Source organism: Microcaecilia unicolor, chromosome 10, assembly GCF_901765095.1.
Source record: "Microcaecilia unicolor chromosome 10, aMicUni1.1, whole genome shotgun sequence".
Classification (NCBI taxonomy): Eukaryota; Metazoa; Chordata; class Amphibia; order Gymnophiona; family Siphonopidae; genus Microcaecilia; species Microcaecilia unicolor.
This window is the reverse complement of record NC_044040.1, coordinates 219,465,578-219,488,887: the sequence shown is the minus strand read 5'-3', so window position 1 is coordinate 219,488,887 and position 23,310 is coordinate 219,465,578. Positions and strand designations below refer to the sequence as shown.

The 23,310-nt window shown below is 44.1% G+C and overlaps 2 protein-coding genes and 1 long non-coding RNA gene across 8 annotated transcripts in view; 1 reads left to right on the top strand and 2 right to left on the bottom strand.

Annotated features, from left to right (window-relative positions):
• VWA5B2 (von Willebrand factor A domain containing 5B2) overlaps window positions 1-2,931 on the bottom strand; it is a 111,235-nt gene extending 108,304 nt beyond the window's left edge. For all 4 annotated transcript variants that reach the window (XM_030216390.1, XM_030216392.1, XM_030216391.1 and 1 more), the window contains exon 1: window positions 2,677-2,931. The gene's annotated coding sequence lies outside the window, so the exon portion shown is untranslated. The remainder of the gene's footprint in view (window positions 1-2,676) is intronic.
• A 2,338-nt stretch (window positions 2,932-5,269) lies between these two features.
• On the top strand, window positions 5,270-22,019 carry LOC115479055. Its single transcript, XR_003943606.1, has 3 exons — window positions 5,270-5,280; window positions 8,224-8,232; window positions 21,940-22,019. It is a non-coding gene; the product is annotated as an uncharacterized LOC115479055 (long non-coding RNA).
• CCDC150 (coiled-coil domain containing 150) overlaps window positions 17,261-23,310 on the bottom strand; it is a 54,205-nt gene continuing 48,155 nt past the window's right edge. For all 3 annotated transcript variants that reach the window (XM_030216772.1, XM_030216771.1, XM_030216773.1), the window contains one exon: window positions 17,261-17,613. In XM_030216772.1, the coding sequence (XP_030072632.1) occupies window positions 17,500-17,613 (114 nt within the window). In that variant the 3' untranslated portion in view covers window positions 17,261-17,499. The remainder of the gene's footprint in view (window positions 17,614-23,310) is intronic.

Below are 23,310 nucleotides of genomic sequence, written 5' to 3'. Positions count from 1 at the left end.
TTGTCTTTACTACTTTTTCTAGAGAGCTGTGCTGTGCATTAATCACACGGTCTGTCTTTAGGCCTCTGGGCTTGGTATGTTAGGTGTAGTTGTATCTAGCACCCCATCACTAGGAGCTGCATCTGAACCCCAGGACCACCTGTTTATCTTTGGGAGATGAGAGGGAGGCTGTACTGGGCAAACTGGAGGAAAGGAAGCAGCCCAGTGATTAGACCAATGAGCTGAGAAGCAGGGAAGCCAGGGTTCAATTCCCACTTCTGTCTCATCCCACTCTTTATGACCTTGGACAAGTCACATTCTGCCTTTGGCTCAAGTACCCACTTAAATTGTCAGCTCCTTTGACACGGGTGTATAGTAGACCTGAATACTTACGTAAGAACTTAAGTGTTGCCATTCTGGACTGGGACAGACCGAAGGACAATCCAGCCCATTAGTGTTATTCAAATAAGAAGCACTATTATTATCATTAGCTGAGGCAGGGGGCTATATTAGGGAAGATAAAGTAGAAGCCTGGCAGAAGATGGCAACTTGATGGGAGGATGCGGTGAAGTGTGCTCTGAAGCTTTCCTCGGGCATGGGGGAAAAGGGAAAAGGGATTTCTCCTCTGATGCCCAGGAAGCTTCCCCCTACCAGCAATCCACCATACCCGGAGCTCCTGTCTGCCATGGACTAGTCCTGCTGAGCCTCTAGAAGCAGAGACTCTTGGAGCGCTTGACATCAACCATGGCCCTGAGCCATGACATGCTCCCCCTCCCATTGGGATGGCGTCAGGATGGTGAGTCAATTGCTGACAGGGGCTTTAAGTCAACTGTGGAAACGCCATCAGAAGAACTTACAGGTGCAGGTGAAAGGAAGGCTTCTGAGACATCTCAACACTTCGAGGTACTGGAAGCTCAGTGGCCTGCAGTGGTAGTTTCTCCGTTAGAGAAACCACAGACTGTTAACCTTGGAACCGCTATGGGATGCGTTAGTAGCAATGCATAATTCTATTACTAACTTGACTGCAGTGGCTTTATCTAATCAGGATATTTCTAAGACTACAACAAAAGATTTGAAGAGCGCTCAAGTGAGGCTGGATAAATTAGAGGGTCAGGCTACTGATCTACAAAAGTTCAAGCAGCTATTGTAAAAGAGAAAACGCTTACAGATAGACGTTTGGAGATTTTGGAAAATTCCTTTTGTTATTCAAATTTGCATTTTCTGAACTTTCCAAAGCATCCCATATTGTCACCTGGACACATTCTTTAAAAATATATGGAAGAAATTTTGTATATTCCTAAAGAAGTGTTTACTCCCTTTGCTAAAACTTTGCCATTGACTAGAAGGGGATGCTTCAGAAGTTGGTACTAGTTTAACTCAACATAGTTTGAACTTAACATGGTATTTCAAGAGTTCTGAGTCTGATGCAGTCAGTCGTGTCACCCTTATTGCTACACCTGTATTTTCTGAAGACTGGGATCATATTCTGAGATTATGTTTCAAGAATAAGGCTGAGAATTATATGGGACAAAAGGTCTGGGTTTGCCCTGCCCTTATAGGTCAACTCAACAGAGAAGGAAGAATTTTTTGGTTTATAGGCAACGGGTTCAGTCCTTAGGGTTGTTTTATCATCTACTAGATATGTTTGATTTGATCCAGACCGTCTGCTGTTCATAGTAGAGGCTAAACAGTCAGAAAGTGGTTAATTGGTTAATTGTCTGTGTATATTTTTCCTTTGGATGTTTATGACTGCTATTGGCATGATGGAAGTTAAGTTAGGAGTCTTCTTCCCATCTTTTTATTCTTCTCCTTTGATTTAAGGGTGTTTCTCTTTCTTGGTTCTTCACTGTTAGTGGACTAAGTAGCGCTTGTTTTGGTGCCTTAAATATTATTTTTCCTTTTGATATATTGCTATTATTCTGCTTTGCTTGCAAGTATATTAGCTTGTATGTTTTGATTAAATGCCAAAATAAATAAACAAAATTTTAAAAAGAAGCCTGGCAGAGCAAGATAGAAGAAAAGAAAAATTCCCCATCACTAGTGAAAATAGTTTACTTTCAAACATAAAGAAAAGGACTGGAAGTTGCTTATGATCCAGCTGCCAGATAGAGTAGTGAGTGGGCTGAGAAAAAGGGAAGCCAGAATTCAACTCCCAATGAAGCTCCCTGTGGTCTTGGGCAAGTCACTTCAGCTCCCCCTCTTGGTGGATCAGGTACATGCTTAGATTATTAGTCCTAAGGGAACAGGGATATAACTAGTGGACCCACATATATCTTGCCCTGAGTTACAAGTGAAAAGGACTGAGCTAAATCCAAATAAATAAAGAGCATTAGTTAGTTGATCTACTTTTAGATAACTTGCTTACAGTTATTTCCAGCTGAAAACTAGTTATTAACCTTTTAGTAACAATTCTTTATATCTGGCTAACATCTGTTCACAGGGAGGTAAAGAAAACTTCACAGCTTTGAAAGAAAAAGTGTTGAAAACTGTGGAAAAAGAGTTAAAAGCCTAAAGAGTGACTGACAGAAACACAAAAACAGAGCTGGAAGCTGCTTCCCTGGAGATGAGCTCATTATTTTGCCCCCCCAAAATCCTCCAGTTTCAACCTTCCTTCTTTCAAATAACCCTGTTCCCTCAAATCTGTCGAGCCCCCCCCCCCCCCCCTCCTCTCCCCACTGATGGATGACAGACCCTTACCTCCAGATGGCACGGGCTGCCTGCATTCACTTCCTAGAAGGAAAGAGAAAACAATGAATGCCTTTCTCTTTTACCCCTGCCAGAACTGCAGCCAGTCTCCTCTGCAGCTGTGTGAGTCTCCACTCTCAGGACCAAAGCAGGTCTCTTCTGCAGCTGTGTGTGTGGGTCTCCACTTTCAGGATTGCAGCAGGTCTCTTCTGCAGCTGGGTCTCCACCACCAGGACCGCAGCAGGTCTCTTCTGCCAGCCCTTCCTGTACTGCAGCAGCTGAGACAACTCCCTGCTGAGCCGGCAAGTTAAAGGGCCAGAACATACATCTTTCTCACAGTAGGTGTGGAACAGGAAAGATTGCCCTGCCTGAGCTGGGAGGGGGTAGAAGAGAAATGAGCTGGATTAAAGGTACTGACTTGTACAGTAGCAAAGAGCAACAGATAAATCCAAGAGCAGGAAAACAGATCTTCAGCTAAGGGGCTGATGCTCAAAACTACTGCCATGTTAGTGCTGGGGTTGTGCACACAGTATAGGTCACCGAATGGTACTAAAGAAGGTGGTCAGAAGCTGTATGTAAATGCATGCTAATATACATAGAGGCATATTTTCAAAGCACTTAGCCTTCCAAAGTTCCATAGAAACCTATGGAACTTAGCCTCCCAAAGTGCTTTGAAAATATGCCTCATAGTAACATAGTAGATGACGGCAGAAAAAGACCTGCATGGTCCATCTAGTCAGCCCAACAATTTTTGTTTTGTTACATTTGTATCCTGTGCTTCCCCACTCATGGCAGGCTCAATGTGGCTTACATGGGAGCTGCCTGTGCCTGAAGTGGGAATCGAACTCAGTTCCTCAGTTCCCCAGGACCAAAGTCCACCACCCTAACCATTAGGCCAGTCCTCCACTTTAAACTCATATGTGCTACTTTATGTGTATACCTGACCTTGATTTGTTTCTGCCATTTTCAGGGCACAGACAATAGAAGTCTGCCCAGAACAAGGCCCACCTCCCAACCACCAGCCCCGCCGCCCCCCACTGGCTCTGCCACCCAATCTTGGCTAAGCTTCTGAGGATCCATTCCTTCCGAATAGGATTCCTTTATGTTTATCCCACGCATGTTTGAATTCCGTTACCGTTTTCATCTCCACCACCTCCCGTGGGAGGGCATTCCAAGCATCCACCACTCTCTCCGTGAAAAAATGAGCTAAGTATTCCTTCCCAAGGCACTGCAATGCCCAGGTCAGGGGCAGCATAGAAAGTTTTCAGTAGAACATTTCTTGTCAATTTCTCACATTAAACTGCAAGTTTTTAATTCATTTTGCAAGCGGAAGGACGTCTAAGCAACTTTAGGCAACTGATAGCAATTCCGAGCAAATGCAAAGTGAAAGCACACATCAGCGCCTTTAAATATGCGCCTTTCAGAAATCCTAAGCACAAACAAAGGCTGAATTTGGAAGCGGAGAACAGCGCCCATGTGTGCTTGTACTTACAGTTTTGTGTGGACATGTGCACAAGAGCCACATTTGCCGCAAAAGCTTTGTGTGCATGTGCCAGGCACATTCCACAAATTACCTGCACATAATCATTTCCTCTGAGCATTGCTTAGCTGTTTTGTTTTTTCGCATTGTGGGCTTTAGCGCCCAGTTTTGAGCATCGGCCACTGAGAGAAAAAGAGAAACAGCAGCAAGAGCAGCAGTCCAGAAGCATCATCTGGCAGGAAAGCAGTATCTGGGTTTATGTTTAAACTGTTTTATTGACGATTATCACAATACAGATTAACTTAGAACATTCATATAACATTGCTTGATATACAAAACAGCATTCTTACAGCTTATTCAACATCGCCAAACACTTTTCTTCCCCATTTTTCTCCCCCCTCCCCTCTGAACAATTACTTGTCAAGTGCTAATATTAGATGTTAAATGACTTCTATTCCTAATATCCTACACTTTAAGTACCTCGTTAGGTGCAATAGTGCTTATCACAAAATATCAGAAAACTAAACATCCAAGCTCTAGAGCACTGCCAAGCTTTAGCCATATACATCTCACTCAACCCCTTCAACCCCCCACCCAATACCTCCCCCCCTTGCAAGCAGGATTCCCCTCTGAACTAAATTTACCACTCCAGGCTACCCATACTCTCCATTATTCCACTATTTATCAGACATTAACAAGCAGACTACGTCCCCTTGGACTGAGAATTTGCAGGTATGGTGTCCAGATCTGTAGAAAGCGTACTCTGCGCTTAGGCGATTGTTTTGAGTCCCTAGCCTCCCAAGAGGCCAGGAGATGCACCTGATTGCGCCAATGCCAATAAGCTGGCCCTTCCGATGAGACCCAGTACTGCATAATGCATTTCCGAGCTACCAAGCTCAGCTTCCTACATAACATTATAGCTGGGGCACCTAATGGAGCAAACGCTCTTGGTTGGTCCAACAGAAACTGCCTCTCCGTTCCTTGAATTCTATTCCCCAATCAAATCAAAAACCCTCTTACCCTCTGCCAGAACATACGCACCTTGGGGCATTGCCATAATGCATGATATAATGAGCTGGGACCCCCTCCGCATTTAGAGCACCCCGAGTTGTCCGGCCCCAACATATGAGCCAGTTGTGCTTTAGACATATACCCCCAAAGGACCACTCTATAACCACACTCCCTCAGCCTCTCATCTGTTACCAATGCCCGGATGCCTTTCAAGGTAGCTGACACATCCCATGTTGCCAGTGAGGTCCCAAGATCTTGTTCCCATTTACGCTTAAGATCAACATATTGCCTCTGGGACCTACGCCTAGCCAGTGCCCCATACAATGCTGATACAGATTGCTTCTCCATCTGCAACTCCTCAAAGAAGACCCTTAGCAGTTCCCCCATCCGCCCCCTCAGGGGTACCTGGCTCAAAGATTTCATATAGTGTCGGACCTGTGCATAAGCAAATCTATTGCCCCAAGCCGAACCCACTTTGTCTTGAAGCGCGTCAAATGTTATCATTTCCCCATTTTCCAATAACAGGTGTTCCAATCTTGTGATGCCCAGCCCTTGCCATCTGCCAAATGTCGGGTTGTCTATCCCTGCTTCAAAAACAGGGTTACCTACGATTGGGATTTGATCTGTAACGTGTGGTTGGCCCCCCATTTGCCGCATCCACCACTGCCACGCCTCCCGAAGGGGCTGTAGTATTATACTTTTTTTAAATTTAGAAGGGAGCCGACTGCGAGGTAAATGGAGCAATGCTAATATATCATATGGAGCAAAAAAGGCTTCCTCCAAGTCCATAGGTGTATAATACTGCGTGGTGTTCACCAGATCTCCTAGGTGACGCAACAAACACGCCTGATTATATAGGAACACATCCGGGACACCCATTCCACCCTGTCTCCAGCTCCCTATTAACATATTTTGGCTAACTTTGGGCTTTTTACCTGCCCAGCAAAATTGACTAAAAAGACGCATCATCCGTTTCAAATCAGTCCGTGTTAGGCGTATGGGTAAGGTTTGAAGGACGTACAACCAGCGCGGAAACAGCACCATTTGGACTAAATGTATCCGTCCCATTAGTGACAGTGGAAGACTCATCCAAGAGTCCAATTTAGCTTTAGTATGTTCCAGTAAGATTTTAACATTCAACTGATATAAGTCTGAAGTATTCATTGTGAGTCGGATTCCTAGATATTTAAAAGACTCTCTAGCCCATCTCAATGGAAATTCAGGATCCCAGTCCCTCTGGTTCACCTCTGGCGAAGCCAGAGCTTCTGACTTATCTAGATTGATTCGAAAACCTGAGTAGTCTCCATATTCACGAAAGGTTTCCAATAACGTGTCTAAGGATTCCCTTGGGTTTGTGAGATGTACCAAAATGTCATCCGCAAATGCTGCGATCTTAAACATGTGGGTCCCTAAACCGACACCCCGGATCAAAGGGTTTGCCATGATATCTCTGATAAGGGGATCTAAAACTAAAACAAAGAGGAGAGGGGACAAGGGGCACCCCTGCCTTGTGCCTCTTCTGATACAGAAGCTTTCCGATTCTATCCCGTTCACTCTCAAGGTGGCACATGGATTGGCATATAAAGCGTGAATTGCCTCAACAAATCTCCCTGAAAATCCATAATGTTCCAGCGTATCAAAAAGGAACTTCCAGTGAACCTTATCAAAGGCCTTTTCCGCATCGAAGCTGATCAACAACGATGCTACCTTCGCCTGCGAGCTGTGCTCTAGTGATGTCAATATTGCTCTCAAGTTTTTACTCACTGCTCTACCTCCCACAAAGCCCACCTGACTTTCGTGAATCAACCGAGGGAGCAACCTCGCCAATCTATTAGCTAAGATTTTTGCCAACAGCTTGGTATCATAATTTAATAGGGAAATAGGCCGGTACGATGTCGGCTCCAGAGGGTCCCTCCCCGGCTTCAACAAGACTATTATTTGAGCCCTATTCAAATCAGGGGGTAACCTCTGTCTCTCTATCAGCTGGTTCAAGAATCTAGTAATTGCGGGTATAACTCCTCCTTCCATCAATTTATAAAATTCTCCTCTTAAACCATCAGGTCCCGGGGCTTTCAATCGCGGGCTGCGGGCTATAACCATACTAACTTCGTCCTCAGTGATTAATTGGTTAAGACTGTCCAACTCTTGTATTGTAAGCTTTGGTAAAACTAAATTTTCTAAGTACATCTGATTTAATAGGCCGTCTTCCTCTGGGGAAGCGTACAGCCCTTGATAAAAGGTCCGAAAAGTCTCACAGATTGCTTTGTCTGATGTGTGGAGCCCTCCCCCCCTTTGCCTCAGTGCCAGAATGTTCTTAGTCCCTCCCCGGGGGGTAATTATTTTTGACATCAATTTGCCTGTTTTATTACCATGTTTATAAAGCATATATCGATAGTAAAGCTGTGACTTATGTGCCCTCTCTTGCAAAAGTTCATTTAAGGCGGTTTGAAGCTCTAACACTTGTTGTTTATCACCTATCGCATGTGTCTCCCCATATCTCTTCCGTGCCTTACAAAGTTGGTTACTTAAACGCAAGATCTTTCTGTCTCGTGCCTTCCTCACAAAGTGTGTGTGACTTATAACTTCGCCTCTAAGAACCGCCTTAGCCGCTTCCCAAAACAAAACTGGATCCTCTATATGCTCTTGATTATGAGTGCTGTACTCCGCCCAGCTAGCTTGTAATCGGCCTTTAAGCACTGGATCTGAGCTAAACTCCAGGGGAAATTGCCATTTATGTTCCTGTTGGGTCGTACCGCTTGGTATCCATTCTATCTTAACCCAGGCATGGTCCGACACCATATACGGTCCTATCTCCGCTGTTGTCACTTCCCCAAACATCTGGCGCGATGTCAGAATATAGTCAATTCTCGACTGAGTTGAGTGGGCCCGTGACAGGTGTGTGTAGTCTTTCTCACCTGGGTGCAGCACCCGCCACACATCAACCAGGCCCAACATCTGGCTCAATTGCAAGAGGCCTCTATTATTATAACATGAAGAGGCCGTCTCCGGAGCTGATCTGTCCAGAGAGGGGTCCCAAGCTGCATTAAAATCGCCCCCCATCACTATAGCTGCATGTGGTTGCCTGAGCAGAAAATTAATCAAAGTTTGGTAAAACTTCCGATCATATCTATTTGGAGCATAAACATTACAGATTAGCAGCTTCTGTCGCCCAACTACCACTTCCAATATAACATAGCGGCCTTCAGTATCAATCAGAAGTGGATTAATTATAGAGGCTATGCCTTTTCTAATTAGTATCGCTACTCCTCCCTTTTTGCCTTGTGCATTTGCTGCTATACAATCCCCAACCCACCAGGTGCTGAGCTTGGCATGTTCAGCAGTATCTGGGTTTAATACATAAAAAGACAGATGGTCTAAAGGAGCTTAGTGTGGGTTCTGCACACAATCTTATGCAGACTGGAGTTTACCCCCTAATTCTAGAAATTCGCATAGACCATTATTAAAATGGGCAGGGGAATCCACTGCATATTTCCGGGATAAGCAGCATAAAATGTTTAGTACTTTTTTGGAATCTTGCCAGGTACTTGTGACCTGGATTAGCCACTGTTGGAAACAGGATGCTGGACTTGATGGACCTTTGGTCTGTCCCAGTGTGGCAATACTTATCCATGCACATTTGTATACTTGGGGCTAAAATCTGGCGCTAAACAGTATTGTCTAAAGAGCACCTAAGGATGGGCAGGTAGTGCCAGAATCTGTGCCCAACTTTGGACATAAAGATTTATATGAGTGGAGGAGTGGCCTAGTGGTTAGGGTGGTGGACTCTGGTCCTGGGGAACTGGGGAGCTGAGTTCGATTCCCACTTCAGGCACAGGCAGCTCCTTGTGACTCTGGGCAAGTCACTTAACCCTCCATTGCCCCATGTAAGCCGCATTGAGCCTGCCATGAGTGGGAAAGCGCAGGATACAAATGTAACAAAAAAAAAATACCAACTGAAACTACGTATAAATCCCGGCATGCAAATTAGATGTGGATCGTCCTAACTATAACACTGCACTCATTTTAAGAGAATGCCCCTGATCCATCCATGTCCCGCCTATCGTTACGTCCCCTTTTCAGATCTGCGCTATTCTAGTACTGGGTGCATTAGTGTAGTTTCACACAGATCTGCCATTCTTTCGGTCCGTTTTGGCACAAGGACAAAGATACAAAACTTGGTACAAGGAATAAGTGAAAGAGCAAGAGTGCAAATGGATAAAACACAAAAATGAACAACTAAATCCACCTGGTGGAAGCACAAAATAGGTACAAGATTAAAATAAGACAAGCTAAAATGATTTTCTACAAAGAACAAGTAGGCCCTGACTAGGAGACATGAAAAAGTTATACAAGCTTGTAAACAACCTACTAAACATCAAACCACTGATAACAGAGAACGATGATTCTTCATCAGGAGAGGAGCTGGCCAGGTATTTTGAAGAAAAAAATCTCAATTTAAGAAAAAGTCTCCCACAGGATGACACCAACCTCGAAACCCTGATTGACAAACTTGATTATTCATCAGAGGAATCTCCAGCAGACAGAACATGGTCAGACCGCTCTACCTACTAAGGAGACAGTAACCCAAGCTATAAGAAAATTCTCCTCCGCCTACTACATGCTGAACATGTGCCCAAACCATGTCATGAACACAGCCCCTCACAGATTCATATCTATATATATAAAACTCACCCTCAACGTTCTATTGTCTGACGTCACTGAAGCCAAGGTTCGTAAGTTCGAAGCTCTGAAGCCACGAAAAACAGTCTCGGGGCCCCGCCCTCGCGTCAAACGTTATGACGTTGAGGGCGGAGCAATTCACTCACATCGACGGTGGCCAGGGCGGCGCAATGGGCCACCCACTGATGACGAAGGTGCGTTGGGTGGAGGGGCTAGAGTCACACATTGACGGCGGCCACGGCGGCGCAATGGCGTCACTAACAACGAAGGTGCGTTGGGTGGGGGGGGGGCCAGAGGAAAGCCTTGCTAGCGCCCGTTTCATTGGCTCCAGAAACGGGCCTTTTTTTACTAGTAAGTACATAAGCATCGCCATGCTGGGACAGACCAAGGTTCCATCGAGCCCAGCACCCTGTCACCGACAGCAGCCAAAAGAACAAGCAATTTGTCCCGCCCATCCTAGAAATACTGTATTATTCCCTCATCCATTCAATAGCATTCTATGGCTTTTTCATAGAACAACTCAAATCCCACTTTAGCTTCATGTTTAGAGAAGGTTGTTTCCCAATGGAAAAGGGCAACACACTGCTCACAACAATCCCAAAAGATAACAAGAAAAGCTTAAAGGACATCACAACAGTGGCATACTGAAGGTGGGGCGCTGGAGGCGGTCTGCCTCGGGTGCAAGCTGCAGGGAGATGCAGGGAGCAGCTGTGCGGCTGTTGGATCTACCAGTTCCCTGCTCCTGTGTTACTTCCTGTTCCAGGACAAGGAACTGGCAGAGCCCACAGCCGCAAGACTGCTCCCAGGACCCTCAGAAGGTAAAAGCAATGTGCCGGGGGGGGGGGGGGGGAGGGTGTCACAATGGTGATCCACCCTGGGCAGCAGCCAACCAAGGAACGCCACTGCATCACGGACTATAGGCCAGTGGGATCAATACCTCTAACAACTAAAATAATGGAGGGTATAGTGGCCAACCAACTAGTCCACTACATTACCAAATTTTCCATACTACACGAATCCCAATCAGGCTTCAGGCCTCAGTGCAACACAGAAACTGTATTGATCATACTACTAGCCAACTTTAAAAAAGAAATCTCCAAAGGAAAAAGCATCATCCTCCTACAGTTCCACATGTCAAATGTATTTGACATGGTCAACCACCATATCCTACGGAGAATACTCGAAAAATTAGCATTGGAGGAAAAGCACTTGAATGGTTTGTGGGATTCCCGATTTCCACATCTTACCAAGTTTAATGAATTCCACAATCTCCTCCCCATGGAAAGCAGACTGTGGGGTCCCTCAGGGATCGCAGCTCTCACCCATATTGTTCAACCTAATGATAGCTCCCCTAGCCCAATCAACAGCCAAACAAGGCTTCAACCTCTTCATATACGCTGTGTCTATTTACATCCTGTTCAATAAAAATTTGTCCGAAATCACAACCAGAATCGTTGACGGCATAAGCACCTGGGCCTCAGCATTCAAGTTGAAGCTGAACAGAGAAAAAACATTGCCTTATACTCACATCACATGCTTCACAAACATCGTTGCTATGGGAATATCCCTCCCAGTAACAGATAAACTAAAAATTCTAAGAGTCACCATTGACCGATACTTAACCTTTGACAATCGGGTCTCAAATACTACAAAAAAAATGTTCTACACAACGTGGAAACTGAAACGTATAAAAAAAACCTATTTCCCCAATGAAGTATTCCGCACACTAGACCAATCCATGGTCCTCACCCATGCAGACTATTGCAACGGAATCTATGCCAGATATAACCACCCAGTGGTGCAGTAAAACCAATTCCACCTACTGGACTAAAACAACACCTCTCCTGAGCAGAAGCTTCTTAGATTCACCACGAAATGCTGCTGCTGCTTCTCAGGAGAGGAGTTGTTTTTAGTCCAGTAGGTGGAATTGGTTTTACTGCACCACTGGGTTGTTATATGGTAGACCCTGACGCAGCCCATTAGGAGGGTGAAACGCAGCCGTGTCGGGCCTATTTTAAATAATGTGGTGAATAAATTATTTTTCTCAACATTGCAATTGGTAATTCGCATCTTTTTTCTCTTCTGTGCTGGATCTTGAGAATGGCCTGCCTATTTGTTTTCTTGGATCTTCTTACAGAGGAACACCGACTGCCTATGATCGTATTGCTCTCAAAATGTTAATATTGTCACATCAAGTCATTCACACGAGCCTTCCTCCATTTCTGTTCAGATCTCTCAGACCATATGTTCCTACTAATATACTTCATTACTCTTAGCAGCAACTGTTGGTTACCATGTCATGTCTACAAATTCGCACACATTTAGTTTCATCTCAAGGTTCAATTAATTCCAGATTACCTGAAGGTTGGGATGAATCATGTGAATCTTCAACAAGTTGATTTGCAGCTGAGAAAAATTTCATTTTCATCTCAGTCCATTTTACTTAATCTGTTGTTGTTTGTAATTGAAACCTTAGGTTGAAATGCATCTCTTAAAGTCGCCATGTGCATAAAAGAGATGTGAAAATTACTCTGTAACAGATTTTGTCGTCTCTGGGAGTGTTTTTATTCCGTCATCAGACGTGTTATTTATGTTTATTAAAATTCTTATACACTGCTACAAAATACAAATAAATAATTGATCTAAGCGGCTTATTGAAGTAAAAAAGTAAAGATTTCACTGCAGGTAAAACAATGGAAAGAGTTGATGAGAAATTACTTCATGGGTTAACTGTTCAATATGTTTTAACAGAGACATCAAACTGTTCATCAAGGTTACTTAAGATCATGCACTTCAGCAATGTAAAGCAGTATAGCCCTGTTTTTCTCTAACAAATGTTCCAACGTGTGATAGGTTGAATTCCATCTAGTCACAAGATCAGTCAGAAGTTGGTGCCGAGGTAGACCCAGTTCACATTGAGTAGCATGTAGACGAAATGTTGCATTGGACAAAAAGCTTAAATGTCCAACCAGTTTTCTTGATATTTTAAGCGATGTTGTCACGGAAGCTTGGGAGAATAAGGAGTTGCGAAAACATAACTGGAATGTATGAGCAAAGTAATTCATGCCATGTACCTATCTATTTCTCAGGGATTTTACTGTGTTGGTCCTATTATCTCCTAAGACAACATAAACTCCGCTTTTTGGAATATTCTAATTTGACAGCATTTCTGTCAGAGTTTCAGTTAGGTAAACTCCTGTGTGCTTTCCATGAAAATACTCACAATGAAAAACAGGAAACTGTTGCTGGAAGTCATTATTGATCCAGTGGGTGGTAAGACTTACAAAGGATTCAGTTGTGTTTTCAAAAGTCTTTAAGACCATGAATCAGTGGTGAAGGAAACTGTTTTAGCTTTATCAATGGCAATTTGCAAATTATCTTTAATCCATCCATACACTGATGGACCTTTTCTGAAAAAAATTTCTGTTGATGGCATTTGTATATAGACTCAAGAATTGATGTTAGTTTTAAAGCTGACATCTTCAGGAATGGAGAAAGCCATTGTTGTTTAGTCTATCGTTCAGAAAACCTCATGCATCAAGGGTATAGCAATGGGTGGGCACATCAGGAAGGGACAGGGGGGGGGGGTGGAGATTCAGAGAAGGGGCCAATGTTAGCATGTGGGGGGTGGTAAGGACAAAGAAAATGCTGAGCTAATGGGTCTGGCTATGTCACTGTCATGCCCCCTCCATGTCTATGTCCCACTGTTTTTTCTTTGACATAAAATTGCTTAAGCTCAGTTGACTGTCCAGGTTACCAGCTGATCTCCTCCTCCTCCTCCTCCTCTCTGGTGGCACCAGGTTAAACACAGATCCAAATATGCAAAAAGTACTAAAATATGAAAATAAATGTCTAGAATCCATCTCTGTCATTAAACTTGCACAAGCATTGTGATGAATAGAAGGAATGAATGAGAATCCATTAGTACACACAGGGAAGCTGAAGAAGACAAAAAAAAACCCTCTTTAAATAATTAGATCATCAAACAGGAAAAAAGGTGGCAAATACACAAACACATGAATGGATTTTGAAAGGTGAACTGAAACCAAAGGATAAGGAAAATAGCAGCCTAGGACAGTGGATTATGGACAAGATGGTTCACAGTAAGAATATATAAACTGAAAAAAAGTGATATATGTAAGTTCCGTAAGGAAGAGCTGGAAACTGCTGCGCATCTCACAGCTGATGGAAGGTTTATATATCGAAAGCACAATAAGATCATCCACTGGAATCTTTGTAAACATTATAATATTACTGCACTAGAAAAGCATTGGTACAATGACCCTGACAGAATTATGGAAAATGAAGAGGTTATGATCTCTGGGACATTCCCACTCTAACCAATGAAATGCTTGAGGCACAAAAACAAGGTATCATGGTAAAGAAAACGTGAAAATAGCATTGATAAGAGGAGTCGATACCCAGTGATTATTCCGTGCATCAAATCAAATACCAGCCAGTGCAATCAGAGACCAATAAAATTTGTCAGGAAGACAGAGAACTATTTCCCATTGTATTGGATGCCACAGGCATGATAATTTACCTACATGTTACATCTTACGAACTCCAGAAGGATGCTGTCTTTGCTATCATCCAAGTACTACATGAGCATGAGCAGTAAATTAGAGAGACTGAGACCATCACACACTTCAGCTTAGGAGTGAGGTTCACTACTGTCATGGTATGCACAAAACTAACCCATTTGGAGAAAGTGTCCCCAAAAGAATATCCCACACAGCACTTGCCATCCCTCACAATGCATTTCCTATCATCTTCACACTGAACCTCAACCTCCCTCTCATCCTCACATAGCACCACTTCCTTTCCAGTGTATGACATCTTCTCACTTCACCCCATCCATCATAGTGTACACCCTATCATTGTCACTCAGCACCAGCCCATCCCTGCCATGACCCTCACCTAGCACCTCCTCTCATCCTCAGCCAGCCCTCTATTAAATCAGCCTGCACATATCATCATTACTTGCAACGCTCTATTTCTCTTTCACATTGCAGTACCTGCCCCTTGTATTACTCCCACCTTGCACTCCATCGTACACAAGAGAATCTCATCATCCTTACACAGTGAATTCTTTCCCACTTGCCCTGGCTGTATTTAAGATGTTGGTGAACATAGTCAAGAAGGGTTTTCCCTCCAGGATTCCAGAGAAGAATCCTAAAGCAAGCAGAATCAGGCTTCTCATTTGATGCCGTCAAAATCCGGCTTAACCTGTGCTTAAATCTGGGCCTGCATCATACACATTGCATTTCACATAACATAACAAATTTTGTATACTGTGTCAAACCACGTAGCTCAGAATGGTTTACAGATCAATAAAAACAATTACTACATAAATGTATTAAATAAAAATGATCTCTAACTAACGAAGAATACCTAATATTATTGATCAGCCTAGTTATTAACTGTTTACACCTTCATCTCATCATACACATTGCATTTCATTCCCATTACAATGTACCCTCGCTATCAGCCTGTATCTCATCATACAAATGCACCTGTATCCCAGCACTGGCTGCTGCTGGGCTCTTTCTTTATCATACACAGGTTGTTTTATTTGTGTGCTGGTGGTTTGCGTATGTGTACAGAGCCTGTTGTCATGCTACACCATATAACTAATGAATAGCAGGCAACATCTGTTCTCATTTCAAGTACCTGCAAAGCTCTTAAAGGTCAGTCCACCTCCAGGCTTACTGTGCTGCCTTTGTCCCAGAGTAACACCAAAATATCCAACAAGGAAATACAAGTCACACTGAAACAGCTGTAAGGTCCCTTTCATGGCTTTACTAAGGAGTGTGCATCATCTGTTTACTGCACCCTACTGGATCTTCCTACATAGTTCAATCTAGAGCTCATATCAGTGATGAACCCTTAATGCCCATATGAGTTCTGAGTTGGAATTTTAGGGAGTAGGTGGTTTTTCCTTCTTTTCTCAATTAAGAACCTGCAGGCCTGATTGCTTTGCTGTTGGATACCTAGGGACTGATTCTCGAAACAGAAAAACATCCAAAAAGCAGCATAAAGCGGAAGATAGACTTTTTTTGTCCAAAACGCTCAAGTCGCTATTTTCAAAACCCATTTTAAAGAATTTTTCTATGCAGTTCGTCTGAAGTACATCCAAATCACAAGGGGAAAGGTTAGGAGTGGGATTTGGGCATTCCCAAAACTTGGTTGTTCTTCTGCCATAATGTAGCAAAGCAAAAACGTCCACGGCTAAAAGTTAGATGTTTTGATCTAGACTTATTTCAATCACATCTAAATCACAAAAAGGTGCCCTAAATGACAAGATGACCACTGGATGGATTAAGGCATGACCCCCCCCTACTCCCCCAGTGGCCACTGAGCCCCCTCCCACCTCCCAAAAGATATGAAAGAAACAGTACATACCAGACTCAGCTTCAGATGTTATGGCCAATCCTATTAGAGTACCAGCAGGTCCCTGGAGTAGCCTGGTGCAGTGGACTGTAGAGAAGGGGACCCAGGCCCATATCCCACTCTACTGTTACGCTTGTGGTGGAAAGTGTGAGCCCTCCAAAACCCACCAAAAACCTACTGTACTCACATATAGGTGACAACTGCAGCCATAAGGACTACTGTAGTAGTGTACAGTTGGGTACAGAAGGTTTTTGGTAGGATTTGGAGGGCTCCCCCTACAATATAAGGGGGTAAGGGCGAGATGTGTACCTGGGACCATTTACAGCGCCCCCTAGGGTGCCTCACTGCTCTGCTGGGATATCTGTTTGGCCAGTCTACAAAAAATCTTGTCCCCCATCCCAGACGTCCCAATCACTTGATTTTGTGCGTTTTTCCCTTGGAAATTTTTTTTGTTGATAATGGTCATCAAAGTAAAACACACTGAGCAGAAAACGTCTACAAAACATCTAATGGCCATTTTCAAAGCAAAAAGATGTTTTTCTAGTTCGAAAATCGCTGTGTTCGTCACTTGATTTTTGGACGTTTTTAGCAAAACGCCCCAAATCGGATTTAGACATTATATCAAAAATGCCCCTTTTAATGTTCATCTTGCTGTGAGTAACTAGCCCACATGTAGGGTTGGTGATCTACATCACTGTTTTCGTACAAGTATTTTTGCTTTGCCATGTTAGCCCATTTGAAAAAAATTAAGGTTAATAAAGAAAATCAAAATAAATAAAATTTATATAAGATGATATCTCTCGACTGGATTAACAATACATTTTAGAAGGGTTAGGCTTGGCTGTATTTTTAGTTTACCCTCCTTAATTTTCCCCGAGCTATTATACAAACTGTTTCTAGTGTGTTTAGCTTACTCAATATTTTTTTTTAATAATCTGACATATTAACTCATTTTGATTGAGTTCCACCACTTCTTTCCTTTCTGACAATATTGAAAGGGACTAAAACAGATCAGGAAGGTCTGTTATTTATGCATTTATTTATGAAAATGCTTAGATCTCCAATTCATATTAAGTACTGTTTCAGCTGTGAACATAAAAAACATTCATAATTAAAATTTAACTGCACCAACATACAGTAAAATAAAATTCACAGGGATCTTTTGCCTTAGTGCTTCCATGTTCCAGTTTCCAGCTTCAAGAGGTGTTTTTTCCTGAATTTAAGATAGTAATTTAGGTCCAGATCGTCTTATTGTTCAGTTGACATCATTTTCAGTCCAGATCACTCAGATAAGTCCTAGAGATCAGTTTCAGTTCTTGCTTGGTTTCCCAGCGGTTCAGCAAGGAATGGCTAGGAAGTTTCATTAGTTTCTCATTAATAGAGTCCTGCAAAGAAACATACCAGTGAAAACTACTGTATTCTCAGGCGAGAAATAAAGCCACACTTTCTTGTACCAGAATGCACTAAGCTTGTCCCTCAGTAAAGAAAGCAATATAAAGATGTGAATCATCAGTATGCAGACTGCACCCTGCAGCAGGTCATTAAATGGTGGAATCTCTGGAAAGTTCCCTAGATCAGAGGGGCACTTCTACACTGTCTGACAAGCACCATGCAAAGTTGTGAACACAAGTTATAGAATAAAGCGAATGATACATACCTGTAGCAGGTATTCTCCGAGGACAGTAGGCTGATTGTTCTCACTGATGGGTGATGCCCACGGCAGCCGTGAGGTCTGGAAATCTTCCTAGCAACAAAGTTTGCTAGAGCCTTCAGTCACGCGCGTGCACCGCGCATGCGCGGCCATCTTCCCACCCAACGCACGGGGACATCAGTTAGATCAAAAAGCAAAGATGAAAAGAAGGAACAACTCTAAAGGGGAGGCGGGCGGGTTTGTGAGAACAATCAGCCTGCTGTCCTCGGAGAATACCTGCTACAGGTATGTATCATTCGCTTTCTCCGAGGACAAGCAGGCTGCTTGTTCTCACTGATGGGGTATCCCTAGCCCCCAGGCTCACTCAAAACAGCAAAGAAAGGTCAATTGGGCCTCGCAATGGCGAGGACATAACAAGGATTGACCTACAAAGAAACATCTGAGAGTGCAGCCTGGAACAGAATAAAAATGGGCCTAGGGTGGTGGAGTTGGATCCTAAGTCCGAAACAGATTCTGCAGCACCGACTGCCCAAACCGACTGTCGCGTCGGCTATCCTGCTGAAGGCAGTAATGAGAGGTGAATGTGTGGACTGAAGACCACGTTGCAGCCTTGCAAATCTCTTCAATAGTGGCTGACTTCAAGTGGGCCACTGACGCTGCCATGGCTCGAACACTATGAGCCGTGACATGACCCTCTAGAGTCAGCCCAGTCTGGGCATAAGTGAAGGAAATGCAATCTGCTAGCCAATTGGAAATGGTGCGTTTCCTGACAGAGACTCCCCTCCTATTGGGATCAAATGAGACAAACATTTGGGCGGACTGTCTGAATGGGCTTGTCCACTGCAGATAGAAGGCCAATGCTCTTTTGCAGTTTAATGTGTGCAACTGACGTTCAGCAGGGCGGGTATGAGGACAGGGAAAGAATGTTGGCAAGACAATTGACTGGTACAGATGGAACTCCGACACCACCTTCGGCAAGAACTTAGGGTGAGTGCGGAGGACTACTCGATTGTGATGAAATTTAGTATAGGGAGCATGGGCTACCAAGGCTTGAAGTTCACTGACTCTACAAGCTGAAGTAACAGCCACCAAGAAAATTACCTTCCAGGTCAAGCACTTCAGATGGCAGGAATCCAGTGGCTCAAAAGGAGGTTTCATCAGCTGGGTGAGGACGACGTTGAGATCCCATGACACTATTGGAGGTTTGACAGGGGGCTTTGACAAAAGCAAACCTCTCATGAAGCAAACAACCAAAGGCTGTGCAGAGATAGGCTTACCTTATACACGTTGATGGTAAGCACTGATTGCACTAAGAGGAACCCTTACGGAGTTGGTCTTGAGACCAGACTCTGACAAGTGTAGAAGTTATTCAAGCAGGGTCTGTGTAGGACAAGAGCGAGGATCTAAGGCCTTGCTATCACACCAGACGGCAAACCTCCTCCACTTGAAAGAATAACACCACTTCGTGGAATCTTTCCTGGAAGAAAGCAAAACTCGAGAGACACCCTCAGAGATACCCAAAGAGGCGAATTCTACGCTCTCAACATCCAGGCCATGAGAGCCAGAGACCGGAGGTTGGGCTGCAGAAGCGCCCCCTCATTCTGAGTTATGAGGGTCGGAAAACACTCCAATCTCCACGGTTCTTCTGAAGATAATTCCTGAAGAAGAGGGAACCAAACCTGATGCGGCCAGAAGGGAGCAATCAGAATTACGGATCCACGGTCTTGCTTGAGTTTCAGCAGAGTCTTCCCCACCAGAGGTATGGGAGGATACTCATACAGAAGACCCTCCCCCCAATTGAGGAGAAAAGCATCTGACGCTAGTCTGTCATGGGCCTGAAGTCTGGAACAGAACTGAGGGACCTTGTGATTGAGCTGAGTGGCAAAAAGATCCACCAAGGGGGTGCCCCACTCTTGGAAGATCTTGCACACCACAAGTGAGCTGAGCGACCACTCGTGAGGTTGCATTATCCTGCTCAATCTGTCGGCCAGACTGTTGTTTACGCCTGCCAGATATGTGGCTTGGAGAAACATGCCTCGACGACGGGCCCAAAGCCACATCTGGACGGCTTCCTGACACAAGGGGCTCCCCACCCCAGGAGAGAAGCATCTGTCGTCAGCACGTTTTCTGGCTGAGGCATTTGGAATGGGCGTCCCAAGGTCATATTGGATCAAATGGTCCACCACCGAAGAGAATTGCAAAACCCGATGGACAATTGGATCACATCCTCTAGATTCCCGATAGCTTGGTACCACTGGGAAGCTAGGGTCTACTGAGCTGATCTCATATGAAGACGTGCCATGGGAGTCACATGGACTGTGGAGGCCATGTGGCCGAGAAGTCTCAACATCTGCCGAGCTGTGATCTGCTGCAATGCTCTTGACCATGGAGACAAGAGACAGAAGACTGTCCGTCCTGGTCTCAGGAAGATAGGCATGAGCTGTCGTTGAGTCCAGCAGAGCTCCTATGAATTCTAATCTTTGAACTGGAAGGAGATGGGACTTTGGGTAATTTAAAACAAACCAGAGTAGTTCCAGAAGTTGAATAGTCATCTGCATGGACTGTAGAGCTCCTGCCTCCGAGGTGCTCTTCACCAGCTAATCGTCGAAATAGGGGAACACATGCACTCCCAGTCTGCGTAGCGACGCTGCGACCACCACCAGGCATTTTGTAAAGACCCGGGGTGCCGAGGCCAGACCAAAAGGCAGCACACAATATTGGAAGTGTTGGGTTCCGAGACAAAATTGAAGATACTTCCTGTGGGCTCGAAGTATCGGAATGTGGGTGTAAGCATCCTTTGTCCAGAGAGCATAGCCAATCGTTTTCCTGAATCATGGGAAGTAGGGTGCCCAGGGAAAGCATCCTGAACTTTTCTCGGACAAGAAATTTGTTCAGGGCCCTTAGGTCTAGGATAGGACGCATCCCCCCTGTCTTCTTTTGCACAAGGAAGTACCTGGAATAGAATCCCAGCCATTCTTGCCCGGGTGGAAAGGGCTCGACTGCATTGGCGCAGAGAAGAGCGGAGAGTTCCTCTGCAAGTACCTGCTTGTGATGGGAGCTGAAAGACTGAGCTCCCGGTGGGCAATTTGCAGGTGTAGAATCAAATTGAGGGTGTACCCCAACCGGACTATTTGGAGAACCCACCGATCGGAGGTTACGAGAGGCCACCTTTGGTGAAAAAATTTTAACGTCCCTCCTACTGGTAAGTCGTCCGGCACGGACACGTTTACTGCGGCTATGCTCACCTGGAGACAGTCAAAAGCCTGTCCCTTGCTTTTGCTGGGGAGCTGCAGGGGCCCGTTTAGGCGCACGCTGTTGACGAGAACGGACACGCTGGGGCTGATCCTAAGAAGGCTGTCGAGCAGGTGGAGTGTACCTACACTTATTATAAGAATAGGGAGCACTCCTCCTGCCCTGGAAAAAACGTCTACCAGTTGAGGTAGATGCTGAAGGCGCCCGGTGGGAGAGATTATCGAGGGCGGTTACCCGCTGGTTGTGCTGCTCTACAACCTGCTCAACCTTCTCGCCAAAAATGTTATCCCCCCCGGCAAGGGACATCCGCAAGCCGCTGCTGAGTCCTACTCTCCAGGTCAGAGTCTGCGCATTACTATACCTTGAGCAGCGGACCTGCATGCAACATCAAAAATGTCATAAGCACCCCTGGACAGGAATTTACGACACGCCTTCAGCTGCCTGACCACCTCCTGAAAAGGCCTGGCTTGTTCCACAGGGAGCTTATCCACCAGGTCCGCCAGTTGCTTCACATTATTCCGCATATGGATGCTCGTGTAGAGCTGATACGATTGGATCTTGGACACGCGCATAGAGGACTGGTAGGCCTTCCTCCCAAAGGAGTCGAGAGTTCTAGATTCCCGCCCCTGGGGCGCTGAGGCAAAATCTCTAGAACTGCCAGCTCTCTTCAGGGCAGAGTCCACAACCATAGAGTCGTGAGGTAACTGGGTCCTCATCAACTCAGGTTCTCCATGGACCCTACACTGAGACTCAATTTTCTTAGGGATGGTGGGATTAGATAAGGGTTTCGTCCAGTTCCTAAGCAAAGTCTTCTTGAGAACCTTATGCAAAGGAACGGTGGACGACTCCTAAGTGGTGAAGGATAGTCGAGGACCTCGAGCATCTCAGTCCTGGGCTCATCCTCAGTAAAAGTTTCCTTGGTTGTTCTAGTGAAAGGTGATATATCAAGCCTGAAATGAACAATAAAGGGATTTCTAATGCATAGCTATGATCTTGCTCATTAATCCTGCATTTAATGTGCTATTTAACAGATAACGCTATATTACTTTATATACATTTCTTGTAAAATGAGCTTCCTCTTGTTTTAGATACTTGGGCTTACCCTCATTATGGATTATTGTACATGTATGATGACATCTGGGGGAAAGTGGCTAAAACCTCCGATCCAAAATGTTGAGAGTGGCTGATTTTTCATGTTATGGGTCCTTAAGCAGTCTAAAAAAAGTTACATGGTTGACCTTCTGTAACTTATTTATTTCATACAAAAGGATGGAGTTTGAACTGTTGTGCTAAACTTTAAAAAAAAAAAAAAAAACTTTTATGCTGTAAGAACCTTATGGGATTTTTGTGGTTTACAGATAAAAAGAAGACCAGGCATACCTGGGAAATACAATAAAAATCAGCAGTAATAAAAAGTATCATCAATCACAATTCTCAGTACAAGAACTTCTCAAACAACCATGTTTTCAAAGACTTTCTAAATTGAAAAAGACCAAGAGAAAATCGAATTATAGCAGGGAGATCACTCCAAAGCTTATCTTCTGTGAAAGAGAACGAAATAGCCTTTTGTATCTAACAGATTTAAAAGAAGGTAAACATAATGGCAGACTATTTATCAATCATACAGTAACATCATAACAGGGAAAAGTGATAACACACATCCTGCTGTCTTTAATATGATAGTGCAGACTTTAAAGTACACCCTAGCTCAAATTGGAAGCCAGTGAGCTCTAATCAATAACAGCGTAGCCCTATCAAATTGTTTTGCAGAAAAATAAAACAAACGGACTGCTACATTCTGTAAGGTTTGCAGTTTCTTCAGAAGCAACTGTGAAAACAGCCTGCAAAAAGAATATTACAATAATCTAAATGGCTCAAATCCAATGCTTGAACGACCAGTTTAAATTGCAAAGAATCAAAACAATATCTCATCCTTCTTAGTGTTCAAATTGTACTTGAAATGGCTCATAGAACACACAAGACTAAAACTCAACTGTGAAAAAACCAAGTTCTTAGTAGTAACAGACCCTTTTGATCATACAACTGCTTCACAATTGACCAAACCACCTACTCAATGGAAAATACACTAAAAACACTTGGAGTAATTATAGACCATCGCTTAATATTCAAACCACAAGTCTCTTTGGTTGCCTCTAAAACTCTCAAAACTCTTTGGAAG